General features: G+C 39.8%; 1 protein-coding gene across 8 annotated transcripts; it reads left to right on the top strand.

Moving 5' to 3' along the window:
• Positions 1-3906: 3906 nt before the first annotated feature.
• On the top strand, positions 3907-17279 carry LOC103697536 (cycloartenol-C-24-methyltransferase 1-like). Of its 8 annotated transcripts, XM_089930465.1 has the most exons (15): positions 4006-4836; positions 5532-5664; positions 5788-5832; positions 5942-6008; positions 7407-7533; positions 11679-11752; positions 11880-11964; positions 12046-12101; positions 13852-13906; positions 14000-14047; positions 14281-14364; positions 14465-14665; positions 14755-14880; positions 14976-15073; positions 15197-15493. In XM_089930465.1, the coding sequence occupies exons 3-15, from the start codon at positions 5817-5819 to the stop codon at positions 15249-15251; spliced, it is 1092 nt and encodes a 363-aa protein (XP_089786591.1). In that variant the 5' UTR covers positions 4006-4836; positions 5532-5664; positions 5788-5816; the 3' UTR covers positions 15252-15493. The 8 variants fall into 8 exon arrangements, with proteins under 8 accessions (XP_088577143.2, XP_089786591.1, XP_089786592.1 ...); XM_089930466.1 differs by lacking the exons at positions 5532-5664; positions 5788-5832 and adding an exon at positions 6114-6154; XM_088721017.2 differs by lacking the exons at positions 5532-5664; positions 5788-5832; positions 7407-7533 and adding an exon at positions 3907-3998 and having other exon boundaries at positions 4722-4836.
• Positions 17280-18642: the final 1363 nt, after the last annotated feature.

The raw sequence follows: 18642 nt of genomic DNA, 5'->3' as shown, positions 1-18642 counted from the left end.
CCCAAGGATGGCGTGGTAGACCGAGGGCAGACGGACCACCAGGAAGTCCGTCCTCACAGTGCTTTCCCGGGGAGCGAGGCCAACCGTGACAAGGAAGCTAGCCTCACCTTCAACTGGGACTGAATCCCCAGTGAACCCAACCAGTGGGGCATTGATTCTCCGGAGATGTCCTTCTGGCAACCCCATTTTTTGGTAGGCATGATAATACAAAACGTTGGCTGAACTTCCATTGTCAACTAGGACACGCTTTACATCAAACCTATTTATAATCATAGAGATGACCACAGCGTCATCATGAGGGGTCTCGACCCCTTCTAAGTCTTCGTCCGAGAACGAGATGACTTCATCAGTGCGTGGGCGCTTCGGGGGTGCTCTCTGGGCGGCCGTTCCTGCCGAGGCCCTCCCAATCATGTTGATGGTGCCGACAATGGGCCTGTTGTCGTCCGGATTCTCGGACGGTATGGTATTCTCCGCCGGCCTCCTTTCCTCATGTCGGTTCCTCACGAACCGGTTGAGTACTCCCCGACGGATGAGTGCTTCTATCTCGTCCCGGAGCTGGAAGCAGCCCTCCGTGTCGTGCCCACGGTCCCGATGGAAGCGACAGTACTTCCTGGGATTACGGGGAACTCCCGTGTCTCGCATAGGAGGCGGGGGTCGGAAGAAGTCCCGACCCTCGATTTCCATCAGGATCTCGGCCCGGGGAGCATTGACAGGCATGTAGTTCTCGTACCTCCCCGTGTACGTCCGAGGCCGTGGTGGAGACCTCGGTCGAGGAGGGGTCCTCTGCTGAGGTCGTCCCTGCTGCCGGGGCGGGCTCCTCAGCCGGGGGAGATTCTTCTCTCGACGGGGAGATCGACTCCTTTGTCGGCCGCGTTCCTCGCGGCGTTTCTTCTGCTTCTTTGAGGCGGGCTCAATTGCTCCCCGCCTGGAGGCGACCGCCTCCTCGGCCTTGGCGTACTTCCGGGCTCGGGCCAGCATCTCGGTGAAGTCGGCCGGGAAGCTCTTCTCGATGGAGAAGAGGAATCGGTAGGAGCGAACCCCAGTCTTCAAAGCCGACATGGCTATTGACTGGTCTAGCTCGCGAACTTCCCAGGTGGCGGCGGTAAAGCGGTCCAGGTACTCCTTAAGGGATTCCCCCTCCTTCTGTTTGATGTCCAAGAGGAAATCTGACGTCCGTCGTTGGCGTCGGCTGGCAGCAAAATTAGTGGCGAACTGCCTGCCGAGTTGCTCAAAAGAGGATACCGTGTTCGACTTCAGTCCAGAGAACCAAAGCCGAGCGGTCCCTCGGAGGGTTGCTGGAAAGGCCTTGCAAAGTATGGCCTCCGAGGACCCTTGTAGGGCCATGAGGGCCCGATAGCTCTCCAAGTGGTCGAGAGGGTTGGTGATTCCGCTGTAGGGCTCCACCTGAGGCATTTTGAACCTCGCGGGAACCGGCTCGTCCTCGATCTGGCGAGAGAAGGGGGACTTGGTAGTGAACTCAAAGTCTCCCTCTTGCCTCGCCTTCTTGCTGTGGAGCGCCGCAATCTGGCGCTCCAGATGCTCAACTTTTCGGTCGAGCTCCTCCGCCCGCGGAATTGTTGCCGTGATCTGCGCCGGTTCGCGGTGGTCTGGGGCTGACTCAGCCTCAGAAGGCTGGGGTCTTCTGTTGAAATCTTCCCCCGGTAGCTCTCTCTGGGGGAAAGTCCGCTCTTCGTTGTTGGCTCTGGAGGAGCCATGCAAATTCTGGCCTGGGAGAACCGGGCCGTTGGGAGGAAATTCCGGCAGGACCTGGGCCTGTGAGGGAAGCGTTGGTAAAGCCTCCTCACGCCGTAAGCCTTGGACGGCGGCGGCCAGGGCCTGGACTTGCTGTACCAGGGCATTGAACTGTTCCGGCTGGACCTGAGGAACTGGGTCAGCCGGAGTTGGAGAATTCTGGACAGAGCGTCCAGGACTTTGCGGGGGACGCCGGGAGATGTTGGAGGCTCCCTTGCTTCTCAACTTCATGATCGCTACTCGGGCCCTTCCTCTAGCGCCAACTGTTGCTGGAAATTGGACCCGGGGGCGATCGTCCGTCGAGGAGGAGGAGCTATCGGCGGACGCGAGGGAGTGGTGATGCGTCGGCGGGCGGCGTCCTCTGTCGGGGTGCCTGCAGAAAAGCCGGTGGCCGGGTCTTCCGGCGCCGGCCCTCCGATGCTTAAGTCAGAGGGGGCAAAATAGTGTTCAAAGAAAATGGGAGCAGTAGTGTTTTTTCTCTCTCTCTCTCTGTTCCCCCCCCTCCGCCCTTGAGAAGCACGGTTCCCTTTTATAGGGGGGTTTACCTGCGATGTGACCGGACAAGGCCGTCGTACAGCTCGGCACGTTGCTTGATCTGGTGCACGGACAAGTAAATAATTACACTGATGTCGGAGGTAAGGCCGTCGTACGACCTGAGCCGTCACGCGATCGGGTGAATCATTGCATTGATGTCGGCGGTGAGGCTGGGGTCAGACTTATCATGGCGGACAGGACTCTGCCGAGCTGATTTGCCGTGGAGAACTGAGGATCCGTAGATGAAAGGAGCCACGCGCATTAATTGTTGCGTATGCCGGAGATTCACATTAATTGTTGCGTAGGCCGGAGATTCACATTAATTGTTGCGTGAACTGGGGATTTGCCGGGATCATGTGTAATAAATGCTGGGGCAGTGGCAGGATATGGCCCTTGGCCGGACCTCGGAGAGGTACGGCCGCGGCAGGTGGTCGACAAAGACAAGCCTTTGAGGTCGGAAGTCCTCTAGGTCGGATGATCCGGGATCGGACGTTCTGGGGTCGGGCGCCGACCTCAGTCGTCCGGGGTCGTCGACTGCGTAGTCTTCCGGTGGCAGGGTTATTGTATTACTGGGGGAAAACCGTATTCCCTCAACACGTACATATGGCTATCTCTATTGCTAAATGTTAAGATAGATCTACATAAACATGCTTAGCATCATATTGAAGTACCACATTTTTTCTGATTGTAGTGGGGCGCACTCATTTTCGAGTTGGCCAGATAGTTTCTTAATGTTAAAACAAAATACTCCTTGAATGCATCCAAAAATCCAAAAGTGATCTGCACCATAGCCTAAAACAAAATTGGCTAAAAAGGATTTCATAGAGATAAATTATATTACATGCATGAATAACAATTATTTATATAAAACTATTATTTATCTATTATTTTGTTACAGCAAGCACTACATCACAAAAATGATGTTTTTACCTAGCACTTGCATCATTTATTTTTTTAAAATATAAATATCTATACCACAAACTAAATAATCTTTTTACTAATATTGTCATTGATTAAAAATAACATTAATTTTTTTTTTTGTGGATCAATTTCTATAGCAATAGATCAACAATCATTATTTCATCATTAAATAATTAATCTAAGTAAATACCAACAGATACAATTGTATCCTACACCACCTGGTGATACAATTACAGCCGTTTGTTTTTATGTTGATGCATTGAGATGGACTTTTGCCGAATGGTCTCCGAAAACTGACGGTAGTAATTAGTGCGGTGCATCATGACATCATCAGCATGCGGACAGAATATAATTTTTTAAAAATAAAAAATGCTGACGTGGCAGCCTGCGGTGGACGGGCCGGTGTCGAACAGTATGCGCACTACAGTTCGCCGGCCGAGGCCAAAAAGAGTATATCCCCATCGCGGCGGCACTCACATTTTCTCCTTTTGTCTCTCGTTATGTGAGAATATGGGCGTATGTTTGTCTCTCGTTATGTGAGAATAATTTTTAATTATTTATATAAATAAAATTTTAAAATAATATTTTTAATTAGTTATTTTGGATGAATTTGAATTGTTATAAATAGTTTTAAAATGAAGCCGGCTTATAAGACTAAAGAATATTATAGTATAAATTGATTACGACCGTGCGGGCGTGTGTTTGATCCACGTCGCCTATTCGGTCTTGAATAATTATATAAGATGAAGGAACCAAATATAGCCTACTTTCTCTCTCCTCTCTTAAGAATCGTAAGGCCTCGTCTTCGCTCATTCTGTCAATGCCGTCCCTGATCCGATCTTTTTGATCGCTTTTTCTTTTTCTTTAAGATCGTCATCTCTACCCTAAGTCTTCTGTTTCTTGATCTTGCTTTCTTTCTTTTATTTTTATTTTTTCAAAGAGAAATCTTTGGCATTTCTCTTTCGTCACTTTTTTTGCGGTTTTTCTGGATTTAAACGGGATGCCATATGCGTGTTGTCTTTTTAACCTTTCTGCAAGCATCGAGGGAATGTAATATTTTTGCAACCTTTCTTGATTTCTTTGTTTCTTACTTCCTTTTTCTTTTTTTTAAAAAAATCCTAACATATGCTTGGGTTTGGCTTTGATGTCTGCCTGTTTATCTTTGGTTTATCCTTTCCCTTTTTCATTCTCTTCTGTCTGTTCGGCGAAAATGTTAATTTTTCCTCATCTACTTTTGTGTTCTAAATGCGTTATATAAACTTCTATTATTTTCCTCCTTTATCACCATCATCATCATCATCATCACCTTGCTTTTTGGTTATAAAGAAAATAAAAAATGCCAGCATTTTTTTCTAAAAGAACGTTTGGATTCATTGCTAGCATATGCTGTATCGCTCTGTTTGAAGTTTCTCTGTTTTTTTTAATTCTTCCTGTGTGCTTTTTTTTTTTTAAAATTTACTGGAAAGCAGATCAATTTAAATTATTTTTTCTTTTTAAATTTTTGATTGGTGCAGGTAGTTTTTTTAGTGTTTCTAGGCATCCAGTGATGTCGAAATCAGGTGCTCTGGATCTTGCTTCTGGTGTGGGAGGAAAGATCGACAAGAAGGAAGTTGAATCGGCAGTGAAGCAGTATATTTCTCACCCTGCGCTCTGTTTTCTTCTATTATATCTTTAACCTTTTATACATAGATATTCATGAGTAAGCATAGATCCATCGGAGAGTGTCGTGGAGTTTTCTTGACAGAAATATGTGCTTCAATCACAAAAATATTCTCTCGCTCATTATTTTGTGTTCTTATGAAGTGAGTTATTATCTTTCTGGGTTTTTGTCTTCTCAGTTTGATCATATTGTACCGCAGAAGTTTTGAGGATGGATTGCATTTATCTACAGCATCAAATGAGAAACCGAAAAGAATAATGTGTATCTTAGTAATGTTAAAGTGAAGATAATTTTTAGTTGACAAAACTATATGAAAATTTTAAAGAATTTAAATATATCATCCTTCCAGCATTAAAATTTTAAAGCTTCAGTTTTCGTTATTTAAGCATAAGAAAAAGCTTTGTGGATCTTTTCTAACGATGGGTTGAACGATTTAATATCATCTCCAAGTAATGATCTAATGAAATTTCTGGGTCTTTTCCCACTTCTTTAGTAGATCCTTGGAAGGAAATTCTCTAATAGAAATCTGCAAGTGTTCCTTTAAACTTTCCTGTATCTCATGTAGGCCTCTTTTCTTTTTTCTTTTTTCCTTTTTTAATGTGCTCTATAATTCAATGGTGCTTCTCTTTAACTTAAGGGTGTCTGTAACTTTTGTGGATGATAGATTGTGGTAATGACCCTTCTTATGAAGCATCTGGCCCAAGTTTCTTGCTTTTAGACTTATCAGACAAGGATGTAATTGGACAAGTAACACACAACAGTAATCACATCCTCGTATCCCTGCCTCTATGCTACTGGTGTGTATGCAGTCCTCAACTTGACAACTAATATAGCTTGAACCTGTTCTGTCCTTGTAATTTTAACCCTATTTCTAGTAAGTCACTATGCTTTGTTTGATTCCACATGAGAATCTTCAAAAGACGAAGAAAATAACCTTGTAGCTAAATCGATGAGAACAAAAGAAGGTAAATTGAAGTTTCCTGGAGTTCACAGCAATTTGTTCACCATGTTGTTCTTTCTGAGCGCAATTATCTACAAACTGATATTTGATTTTATAATTTTCCATTTCTCTAGGTATGAGAAGTATCATGTCTGTTATGGAGGGGATGAGGAAACAAGAAAAGCCAACTACAGTGACATGGTAAAACAACTTATTTATTTATTCTTTATTTAATTGTTGGATTTAACTCCGGAAAAGAGATAGCTAATTTTGTTTTGTCATATATATCACTCATTGCTCGTGCAGATACCTAAAAATTTGACCCAACGTTGAGGGTGTTACTTAAGGTAATGAATGGCTTTTATTAGTGGAATTATAGTATCATAGGAATGTTGGCTTGGTGGCCTAAGTTGTGTAGGTGTGCAGTTCTGGGAAGCGATAGTTAAAATGGAACAAAGAAGAGTAATATAAGGGCATTTGGGCTTATAGGATCAACTATTGAAAGGACGATACAGAAGACTCTGTTGTCAGGTGGAAGAGTACTAATGAAAGAAATAAGATCTGATACTGGAGGATTACATAGATGTCATGCCTGACCTGATTCAATTAAAAGATGGAAGAAGGAATAACATTGAAAGCTGGTTTTCAGAGTTAAATTCAAGGTGGTGGTGACTAAAGGAATTGAAAGCAACTAGTTTTATGGCTGTTGCTCATAGAATAAGACATTCCTGAAGTCACATTTATTTGAACAGAACTTTGGAAAAGAAGAATAAAGGAATGCACAAGGATAAAGGACAAAACATAGAAAGAAGAAAAATGTAGGAGGTGAAGAAGTGCAAGAAAAAGTTGAAGGCTAAGGTGGAAAAGAGACTTGGATATGAATCCAACAAAATAAAAAAATTATTATTCTTATAGTTGTTGCTATGAATTTGTAACACCAAGAACTGAAGTTCTCAACTTTATCTCGTTTCAAGAAAAAAGTATGCCCAGCCTGACCTGTCATCATACTATGACTGGTCTAGTTATTCCACTTAAAGTTGGGCCATCTGCCCCATGTTGTGGACTTTCTTATCCTACAAGTTGTTGATAACTGTTTATGCTGGAAATATGACAAATCAAAGAGTCCTAAACCAACTACAACTCTCAAAATCATGCTAAATTAAAAATATTTTATAGCTATTACACTTCAGATATAACTCCTAATCTGTCCTATATCAGAGATTGTTTATGGTTCTTTATGCTGGAAATAGTACAGATCTCGTAAGTAAGCAGCTATTACTCTTCAACAGCCCCCAAAATTTTCCATCATCAAAAAAGTTTGAACTACACAAAAAAACTAAAATAAAAACCTAAAAACTTTCTATGTAAGACATCTTGATGAATTTTAATTGTCTGTTATTTCTGATGCCAAATTTTAGTGAGCCTAGAAACTAGTGCTATAGTAATTGGAGATTAAATATTCTGAAGTTGTATTTCCTGCATGGATTTCAAGTTTCTTTCATGTTTTAATGAATGAGTGCATGCACTAGCAAGTACTCCATGATCTGCAACCTAGGATGCCAGACCTCTTTTGCATCTAATCTAATTGTCCTTTTTTAGGACGAACCAATTTAGATTTGGCTATGAGGTCATGTTAGCTATTTTTCGGAATTATTTTGGAAGATTTTTTTTGTTCACCCCGAGGATGAGGACTGAAGCATCTATCTGTCTAATGAAACAGAATCAGGTATTGCTTACATGATGTCCAATTTCTTATACTGTTCTTTTTATCTGATTTTTCATTTGTTTTCAGTTATTGCTTGAAATTTGCAAGTGCATGCATTTAGGCAAGTTCTTTCAAGAAATACTTGCCTGACTACCATGAATCAGTTAAGTTTGATCTGTGGAACTGGGCTATGCCATGATTCAGCTCCATATAGGTTTGCATTCTGAAGCTTATCATATATGGACGATATTGTTATGAATCTCATATACCTTATTGACATAACTTTTGCAATGTATTGAACTAAATATTTGCCATTTGTTCTCTTCTGAATACTACTTTGCTTTTCCATTGCTGAGGCTTTGGTTTCTGCTAGCATTAATGGACATGCTAATAAATCTGCAACTGAGTTGGCTTGGGTGTAAAGAGTTTTTGAGCTCATGCATTTTATATATACTCAAACCTCAACCCATTTACTCAAAAAATTAGGCCAACATCAGTTGGGTTTGAAATTTTATATGCTAGGCTCTAAGTTTTCAGCCTTTTTATATTTGGTTCTAGTCGACGCAGGTTTGATTGATTTGAATTGGTTCCTGCCTTGCCATAATAGTGTATGAATAGGTTGGAGAGTTTGATCTGAATCTAACACCACCAAAAGCCAACATAAGGGTCTGGATTGCAGGTCTCATTGAAGTATGCGTACAGTCAATTTTGATATTTCTTGTAGGCATAGCTGGCCCACCTGCAACTCCACATAATGAAGTACACAATAATAGGTCATATATTGGTACATCAGGATTTTATCACAACAACTTTTTTTCTCAAAAAAAGGTACAATATCTGAAGAAATTGAGTCTTGTTTAGTAGACAAAGTGTTGCCCAAGGTGACAAACCAGGAGGGGGGGGGGATGAATTGGTTTTTCTAAATTTTTTAATCCCTTAATCAAATTAATAGATTAATGAGTAGTTTTAATTAATACTAGTTAAGTGCGTATAGTGAAGTTAGAAAGACAATACAAGGCAAACACACAAAAAATATAGTGGTTCGATGCTCTTCTAAGCACCTAAGTCCACTCCCCAAGCGTCCCCTAGGAAATTCACTATAATCCCATGGATTACAGTTGGATTACTTTCCGAGCTCACAATCCAAAAACCTTTACACTTTGGTTTTCCGGGATCACCAAAAATCTATGTTAGTTTTGCGGGCTCACCAACAACCTATACCGTTGGTTTTTGCGGGCTCACCAACCAACCTTACAAGAGATTTGAAAAGAAGAAAGTTTGAAGCTCCTAAATGAGCAAATATAACAAATATGAACTAAAAGAAGAGATGAGAAATAGTTATCGCTTTGAGGATGCTCTTCTCTTCTTTGCTCAGGTTACTTCACTTCACAATGGGTTGGTAGAGCTGTTGAATGCACTTTTAGATTGCTCAACCACCTTCCTTTTTGGATTTGAATGAAGCAACTTGAAGAAGAATGCTAGGGCTTGCTTTCGCTTGAATGCTCTATTGATTTCTTTCAAAAAGTTGACTCCTCTGATGAATAGTGTTCCCTAAATATTTTTCCACCTATATTGGTCACTCTCCATTGGTTAGATTTGAAAAACTAGCCATTGGGAGCTGAAAAAGTACTTCTGCAAAACTAGCCGTTATGCGCTTGCCCGAGCTGGGATTGATCCAAACTTTATCGAGGTCAACTCAAGTTACCGTTCATTAGTCTTGGGGTCGACTCAACTTTCTCTGGGGTCGACTCAAACTTTACTGGGGTCGACTCCTTCTACAGTGGGGTTGGCCTTCTCAGGAACCACAGAAACCTTGTTTTTCGGCATTTTCACTAGGGTCGACCCGTGCTACAGTGGGGTCGACTCAAGCTCCATTGGGTCCGGCTCTCTCAAGGATTTCAGAGACATAGTTTTCGAATACTTATCCTGGGGTCGGCTCTTGTTTGCTTGGGGTCGGCTCCACTGGGGTCGGCTCAAGTCTTCCTGGGGTCGGCTCCATATGGGGTCGGCTCAAGGATACTTGGGGTCGACCCTCTCAATAAAATCCAGAGAGTTGTCTTCTTGGTCGCTTCAAGTTGGGGTCGGCCCCTCTCTTGGGGTCGGCTCCACTTACTGTTCATCTGAGCTATTTTTTCAAGGGTATGCCAGATGGTTCCAAAATGTGCCAGAGTCAACTCCACTTCTTTTAGGGTCGACTTAACTCACAATTTTCTGCATCTTTAGGTTAGACTAATTCATATGATCAATAAAATATGTTTCAAGCAATTTTGAGTGTATGCCACCATAGAGCTTCATACCCTTAACAATAAAATTTACTGTTTTGCTCTTAAGAGTAGATTTCACTTGAAACTTTGCTGAATTAGATTTGAAGGTTCTCTATCATTCTTCCACTACAAATTTTATCCCGTTGTTGATCATTGGAAGTCATCCTGATCTCATTTTCTCAATATATAATGAATGTATCGAAGGTGTCGTATTCATTAGTGATGTATCATATTAAACTGTATTATTAATTTAATGTTCACTCAATTATTATGTTAATCATCGAAATATCACTATCATCCTCACAAAGTGATGATGAAAATGAGTTTACTGGGATGGGGCTACTAAATTGTGCAGTTTTATGTAATCTTGTTTGGACTAATACATAAGAAATAAACTATAGCCACCTTGAATTTGCTGCCATAAATGGACATGATGCATGTATATTTTATTATACTAGTAAAAGAGCCACGTACATGAAATTTGTGGCATTGAAGAAATAACATGGTTAGATGCTATGAATATGAGGAGGTGAACTGGAGATGTGTACACATGACACATGTATATTTTATTTATACTAGTAAGAGAGCCACATATAAGAAGCTTGTGGCATGAAAAAATAAACATGGTTAGATACTATGAAAATGAGGAGGTGTAGTATGAGATGTGTAGATATGCTGATCTGACATACTCCACCTATCTCTGTAGAGTGTATACTTGATGAGGAAAAAGTGAAAAATATCATCTACAAATTTGCTATCAGTTGTTAAACCACTGACATTGAGCATTTATTTTTCTTTTCATTATATGAGAGTTTGCTATGAGTTGTATAAGCAGCAAAAATCAAGATCATAAAATGATACATACCTGCAATGGATTTTTGATGATTGTATATCTGAATACATTTATATATATATAAAATTTAGACTCTTCTGCTTTCAAAACATGGTGTATTAGAATTTTATTTATCTATTTTTAATTAGACAGAATTTACATATCAGGATGAGGACAAATATTTATGATTGATGAGCACAGCTTAGGTTATGTTTTGGATTCAGTGCTGAAGCTAGAGATAATTGTGGTTAGCTATCAGCTATAGCTGATAGTTTCTGAGATTAGTTGAAGACATCGCTTTGGTTCACAAAATTGCATAATTTTATCTCTTCTAGTTAAATATATAAAAAACGTTTTTTTTTTTTTTTGGTGTTAAATTTAGTTTCATTTTGAAGCCAACTTTTTTGCTCTAGTTTTTCTTGATACATAGATAAATTGTAACAGACTTTTTTTTGGTTTTTGAAATTTGGTTTATACTATGTGCGATTCTTTTTGATCTATAAATAAAAGGTTGGAATTATTAACAAAGTATAAATTGGTGAGGTGATGCTTGTTTGTCTTGTGAAGGAATTTAAATTATAATACAGGAGCAATTTTTTGTTTTTAATCTAATAAAAGGTTTCAAAACATTACAAAATGTTAGAATAAGCTCATTTTCTATATCATTGAGTAATTGTGACTTAACATCAAGGATTGCCGAACCGGTACCGGGCATCGAACCGATACCGGGTACCGTACTGGTTCGGTCCAAACCGGGCTGGAAGCCAACCGATCTGATTCGGACCGAACTGAACCGATCAGTTCGCACCGAGTCCTGGCCGAACTGGACGGAACCATTCGATTCTGTCCGGTTCGCTCTTGTACCGGCCGGTTTCAGCCATAATTACTGTGGTTCTGGCTTTGTAGGAGCCGAAACCATTTTCCATGCATGAATCGACTTGGTCAGAGACTAGGTTGGCTCGGTTCGGCAATCCTTGCTAAAAATCCAGCATAAAATAGTTGATGTGGCTTGACCATGCCCTTGCAAAGTGTAACTAAATGCTTTTGGTGTTTCTTTGATGTAATTTCAGGTAAATAGGTACTATGATCTCGCGACAAGCTTTTATGAATTTGGGTGGGGAGAGTCCTTTCACTTTGCTCCCAGGTTAGCACTAATTTAATTGCTGACATTTAGTTTATTCATCTTTCATAAGACAAATTCTACACTGTTTCTGGATCATTTATTGATAATTGCATAGAAGTAATTATTTACTATAATACTATTTATGAAGGTGGAAGGGGGAATCATTAAAAGAAAGCATCAAGCGGCATGAAGACTTTCTTGCCCTTCAACTAGGCTTGAAAAGGGGAATGAAGGTTTTAGTCTTCTTTGCTTTTATGACTTACATGAGGACACTTAGTTGTAGGTAATGTATTCTTTAATATTTGTAAATGCAGGTGTTGGATGTGGGTTGTGGAATTGGTGGACCACTACGAGAAATTGCTAGATATAGGTAAACTTTTTTCCTCAACTTTGTTCCTGCAACTTGTTTTCCTATCAGAATTCTGTTGTTAAGCACGCTTGGGTGAGGATAGCACTAGGACGAGTTACATGCCTCACATTTTTAAGGAGTAAGATGGTGTATGTTATTTGCAAGTGTTTCAATTCTCATTGATGAGATAAGGTTAGGATTGTATACTAGAAATAAAGTATATGGGATGCAATTTTTGTGCCAAGATAACCGCTGGATATGATGCTTAAATGAAAATTGAAGGTTAAAAATTTGCATAATCTGAACATTTTTATTGATCTATTATTGGGACGAATTATTGACAGTCTAATATGATTAGAAAAAGTTGGATAATTTGAGAGGTTCTTCTGGGTTAGGATGTGATCATTCATTGTTCTGGATAAGTGACCCTTGTTATTTGCTATACACTGGATCTGACTTTGCACATCATGGAGTAAAGCCCACAATATTTTATGGTTCATAAAGCTGGCTGATGGAGAAGTTGAATATATACCACAGGAATACTGCAGAGATGGCCATGCTGAAGTCTAGAAAGCCCAGAGTTCAAATTGCATTAAAAGAGTCGGGAAAGAGGAAACACCTAAAGTAACATGTTTCGAGATCATGCGAATGATCTGAAAGTTGGTGGTAATGGAAAATATGCCCCATGAAAATGGTAGAGGATTGATGCCAGCTCCAAATAATTGGATAAAACCTACTTGTTAAAGTTGCATTTATATGCTACAATTAAAGCTGATCATGGGCCGGGCTTGGGCACAGAAAATGTCAAATTTTACATAGGCTTCGCCCGAAGCCTGATTAAAAATGAATAAAGTTTAGGCCTGAGGCCTGGCCCATGATCAGCTCTAGTTACAATGCATGATCTTGAGTAGAATATATTTGTGCAACTGGCAGGAATAATATGTACATTTTTTTTTAAGAGCTAAATAGTTTGAGAAGAACTCTTTCTTACGCATAATCTGTAAATAAGGAAGATTCTGTGAACATACCCTTAGCTACTTCTACCATATATTATTTTTGTGAGAAACAGTAATATCTTTTTGTTATAGTATACTATCTTCTAGTATTGATCAAGGATTGCACTTGGAGGACTTATCTATCATATGTCAATGTCTTTCATCTGTCATCTTCTGTAGAATTGATATTTAAGTTTCACAAGCTCTTTCCTGTTTCCTAGAACCTGGACTACTTTCAACTTTTTATGGTTTTGTAGCAGATCCTCTAATAATAAGCTGTTTGTCTCAGATTTACATTTTGTATGGTAAATCATGTGATTGGCATAAAAAAGCCTTTTCTCATTTTCCAAAATCATGGATAACTTGCCTTTTCAACATGGCGTTTGCCAGAGCTGTTGGTTTAAGCTCGAGTTCTATATCATTATTTATGCTAAGACAAGAAAAAAGAGCTAATTATGGAAATATTTGTAAGGTTACACTCTTTGCTCCTGTACTGTTCTCTTCGTCTCTAATTTTTCCACTCAAAATGTTTGAAGTCATGGTTACATGAAGATACCCTGCTATTAATATTATGGGTCAGTCATCGTCATTATAAAGAAAATCTGTGCCAAACCTATTATCATGTAACCAAACAATCAATAATAAAAATGAGTCTACTATGCATAACCTTTTTCCTTTTCTTTTGATATATAACTGGTGAAGGTTCACTAAGGTTGTACCAGACTAAGAGATTGAAGAGAGTAGTTATGATAACTTATCATGTTGGACTATTGCAGCTTGACATCCATTACCGGATTGAACAACAATGAGTACCAGATATCAAGAGGCAAGGTTGTTACACTTTTTCTCTAAATATTCTAATACCATTTGTCTTTCTTAATATCAAATGAATATGAGACTTTATGGACAATTTTAATTCCACAGGAGCTAAACCAGCTGGCAGGATTGAGTGAGACTTGCAACTTTGTCAAGGTACATTTAATTTCTCTTTTTTTTCATCACTATTTTTCTATTTCTGGAGTTGTGTTCTCTTATATATCTGTTTTTGCGTAAATGGTTGCTGTTTTTTCTAATTTAGAGGTATAATTTGGATGTCTTTAACCTCTATTGTTAGAGGTATAATTTAAGGGTATGATTCAGTATTCTTGGTTAATATTTAGGATAATCTTCATGTCCTCCATAATCTTTGCTTCTCATGTTTGCAGGTTGACTTCATGAAAATGCCATTTACCGATAATACTTTTGATGCAACATATGCTATAGAAGCAACATGTCATGCACCAGATGCGGTATATTCCAATTCAAATGCTTGTGTATGCATTTCCGATAGATTACCTTCTGATTGTATAACACTTTCAGATATTTCTAATGCATTTGTTTTTTTTACAGCTTGGCTGTTATAAGGAGATTTATAGAGTACTGAAGCCTGGCCAGTGTTTTGCAGCCTATGAGTGGTGCATGACTGCTCACTTTGATCCCAAGAATGAAAGTCACCAGAAAACTAAGGCTGAAATTGAGCTTGGTAATGGTCTCCCAGACATAAGAACTACAAACCAATGCCTTGAAGCCTTAAAGCTTGCAGGATTTGAGGTAAAAGTTCATCCAGAATGTATTGGCCCTTAATGCTTCCTCTATATAAACATTCGTTAACTCTGTAATATGTAATTGTTTTCTTGTAGGTTATTTGGGAGAAGGATCTTGCATTAGATTCTCCTGTCCCTTGGTATTTGCCCTTGGATACGAGTCATTTCTCCATAACTAGCTTTCGGTTGACTGCCTTTGGACGTTTCATCACTAGAAATATGGTAGATGACATCATTACCAGTTCCATTTCTCTACTATTTTTTTTTCCCTATTTCCTTGTCACTAAAACTTGTTCATTTTGCAACTTCTGTTGTAGGTTAAGATACTAGAGTTTGTGGGCCTTGCTCCAGCAGGAAGTGAGAGAGTCTCTTCATTCCTGGAAAGGGCTGCTGAAGGGCTTGTGGAAGGTGGAAGGTGATTAAAGTTTTTCGAGTTCACTTACTATAATTTCTGGATGCTCTCAGTCTTCCTACAGATTGATGTTTGCTCATTTATTCGTATCAGTTTCACATGAGATAATATAGCTGATTGATGCAGGAAAGAGATTTTCACTCCGATGTACTTCTTCCTTGCTCGGAAGCCCCTCTCATAATCTCAAGGAACAAGGTTTGTAAGCTGTGGTTTCAGCTTAATGACGGATTGGCCATGATTATAAATATGTTCCTTTCTTTTTAAATTGTTGGTTAATATTATGACAGCTTACTTCCTATGGAAATATCTATCTGATTCTGCCAATGTGTGGCCTTATTTTAATCGTGGAACGATAAGTTAAGAACAGAACTGCTGAAAATTGCTCTGACAATGATAAAATCCCTGAGCATGGACCTTTTTAAATTTGTCTTTTGTTGCTTATACTCACCAAGGACTATGTTAATGTGTCTTTGGCTATCATAAAATGAAGTCAGTCATGGCAATGCAGAGATGCCACAATATGCTTGCCATGTTAAGTATTTTATGAGAAGATCCTCTTCATGCGCACCGCTATTGAAACTCGAACGTGCAGAAGGGTGGGGGCTACAGAGCTACAGATTATTTCTAAAGGGTGATCTAGCTTGCTAAGTCCATGAAGCTTCGTTTGGATGCGCGCGCTCTCTCTCTCTCTCTCTCTCTCTCTCTCTCTCTCTCTCTCTCTCTCTCTCTCTCTCTCTCTCTCTCTCTATATATATATATATATATATATATATATATATATATATATCTTATTACATATTTACCATACTACTATTAAAAGGATCAATATTCTCATTTTTCATAATAATTTTGTTCTCAGGATACTTTACATAATGGTTGCGCAAGAAATCATGCACTGTTGAAAAAAGCTTCTAAGAGATTCCCTGATGGTTATAAAGGTAGATATGGGAATACCTCGTAGCATAGTTGAACTATTTTGGATTTGTTGAGAAGTATATCAATTGGATGGAAGGCTTTGTTTTGAATCTCTTTTTTTGGTCCTAATTAGTGGGCCCTCTCTCAAATTGATTCGCATCTACTGTCGGGCTTTGTCAAGGTTGTCTTTTATCACCGTCTCTCTTTGTTCTTTGCTCAGGTATGCTTTCAAGAATGTTAAATGAGTCTGTTCACAGGTGAGTTCTCAAACCTTTTAAACCTGGTAGCTTGGGACCTCATATTTCTCATTAGCAACTGCTTAAGTCAGTCGTCTTCCATCCATACATGGTGTGTTGGGGACTCAATCAATAGAATCTGGTCTTCGTTGCCGCCGATGACCAGTTGCTTGCAGCTAAAATGCCGGTTATAAATGTTTAGGAACTAGGGAGAATATTGCACTCAGTCTGGGCAGAATGTGTCTAAATCCCACATCCGCTTCGTTCCTAAGACTCCAGCCTCAAATTAAGAATCAGAAAGCATCTATTTTCAACATTTCTTCCTTACAAGTTACATGGCAGGATCTAGGAATTCCTGTCTCTAGTTCAAGGTTGAAGGCTGCTGATTTTTCAGTGGGTTATTTGTTAAAACTAATAAGTAGTCTTGAAAGCCGGAAGTGGAAACATTTATCACAAGCTGGCAGATTCATACTTGTTCGGTCTGCTCTTGGGTCCACCCCTCTATATCTAACAGCCAACTGCTTTAGATAGATTTGAAAGGATTTTCAGGCTTTTTCGTGGGGACATGAAGTAGGAGTGAGGACACCAATCTATGAATCAAATGGAGGCTTAGGCATCCAAGATGAAAAAAAGGTTTTATGGCAAAGGCTGCAATTCAATCAGCGTTTGGAAGGATTACTGGTTCGCTAGTAGTCTCAGTGGTGCCAGATGTGACGTATTCACACGGAGTGTTCATGCCGGAGCCCAGAGGGATATTTGAGCCGGGCCCACAGGTGGGGAGGGTATGAGTAAAACCAGTCGGAGTGCCCAACACACGGTCATTTCTGCTCGCATCGAACATTCTTCTGACGGAGCGGGGGTCTAGTAGGGGCTGCTACGCGAAGGTGGGCTTGTCCCTTCTTTCCCTAGTTGAGTGTGTTTAAAGACAGTAGAAGCATTGTTTTAGTTTGGGGCGGAAACTATATTGGTAAATATGAAGTTCATTGCAGAAGCAATCTCATATACCTATGAGTCTCCTTTGCAGTTTAATATAAGATGGATGCGGAGGCTCAAGGCGGCATCAAGAATGAGGCTTTTCTGGTGGCAAATATTACCTTGCAACTCTATATAACAGAGTCTTCTTAATCATCAAAATATCTTTTGTGATCTCTGTTCAGACCAGGGATAGGATATTTCCCAAATTCATTTGAAGTGCTATGTGGCATCTAATGACAAAGGGTTTAATGTCAAAGACCTTCAACACTACTCAGGGGTTGCTTGAATTCATTTCTGGTATACAGAATCATGGGTCTCTTCGTTGCTTTACGGGCTAGCTTCTTTGGAATGTCAGGAACCGAAAGGATCTTTCAATTGTCTCAACTTTTACTTGATCACATTGGAAACATGGCTCACCGGCTAATGCTAGAATTTTATGAAGCAACCACTGGGGAATTTGCAGCTCAATGAGCTTCGTCTCCTTCGGCACTAATCCTAGTCTCTTGGGTACCCCCATCCTAGGATATGGTTAAGATTAACTTCTGATGGTTCTGTGAGAGAAGAAGGCAAAGATGGTGCTGGTCTTGTCGTAGGTGATCATTTATGCATGTTCTCCATGCTGGTTCAAGGATTTTTTTACACCACACCTATGCATGAAGCCGGACAAAGAGCAGCGTGAGAGGGCCTAATGACTGCCTCCACGACTGTTGTGCACTGAATCAATAATAGTCTTCCTTCACCTGATCTTGGCCACCCTCTGCTATGTGTTGTCTCCTCAATGCAAAGCCTCTCTTGACTGTTTTCAGAGCTTCCAACATCTTCACTTTTTCGGCACTGGCTATTAGTATTCCGTCAAGCGTTACGTGTTACTACTAAGATGGGTATTAAATGTATAAATTAAATTAAATATTAAATAGATGAATAAATAAATCGGACCTCAAATGAAGATTCAACTATGTAAGATCAAGACTAGTATTTGACACTATGTCCTTAAGACAGATTTCGCCCTCCACACAGGTGCTTTGGACCTTTTGAGCGTCTGCCTCCCAGGATACAATGATCCTCACAAACAAAAGGAGCACACCAATTTGTTTGTTCGGCGAACTAAAAACTGAGTTTTTGTACTCTCTTTGAATGAACTCACTAATGCTCTCTAATAACTCTAGAATGAGAAAACTAGATGAATTGGAAAGATTCAGTGTCTAGAATGGTTGGAGGAATGCTCTATTTATAGAGTTCATGGTGACTTTTCAGAACAGACACCAAGTGAAGAGACATGTCTTTTCTATTCAAATGAATAGATACATCCCTATGAATAGTCATGTCTTTTAAATGAAAAGATGCATCCATACAAAGATGCAATGAAAAAATGCATCCATTCAAATGAATAGATGCATCTCTTTTGATGCAACTCTTTTGAAGAGACACACCTCTTCTAAGAAGCAC

This window comes from Phoenix dactylifera, chromosome 1 (assembly GCF_051530095.1).
Source record: "Phoenix dactylifera cultivar Ajwa chromosome 1, Ajwa_hap1_PhDact_Kaust_v1.1, whole genome shotgun sequence".
In the NCBI taxonomy this organism is placed as follows: Eukaryota; Viridiplantae; Streptophyta; class Magnoliopsida; order Arecales; family Arecaceae; genus Phoenix; species Phoenix dactylifera.
Note: the sequence above shows the minus strand (reverse complement) of the source record. Positions and strands in the feature narration are given on the sequence as shown.

Bases quoted from the DNA above. Each gene is read 5' to 3' on its own strand.
- LOC103697536 (XM_089930463.1), top strand. From the start codon at position 4,544: ATGCCAGCATTTTTTTCTAAAAGAACGTTTGGATTCATTGCTAGCATA. The intron at 11,753-11,879 runs GTTAGCACTAAT...CTATTTATGAAG, and splicing joins TCCTTTCACTTTGCTCCCAG to GTGGAAGGGGGAATCATTAA. The intron at 14,365-14,464 runs GTATATTCCAAT...TTTTTTTTACAG, and splicing joins CATGTCATGCACCAGATGCG to CTTGGCTGTTATAAGGAGAT.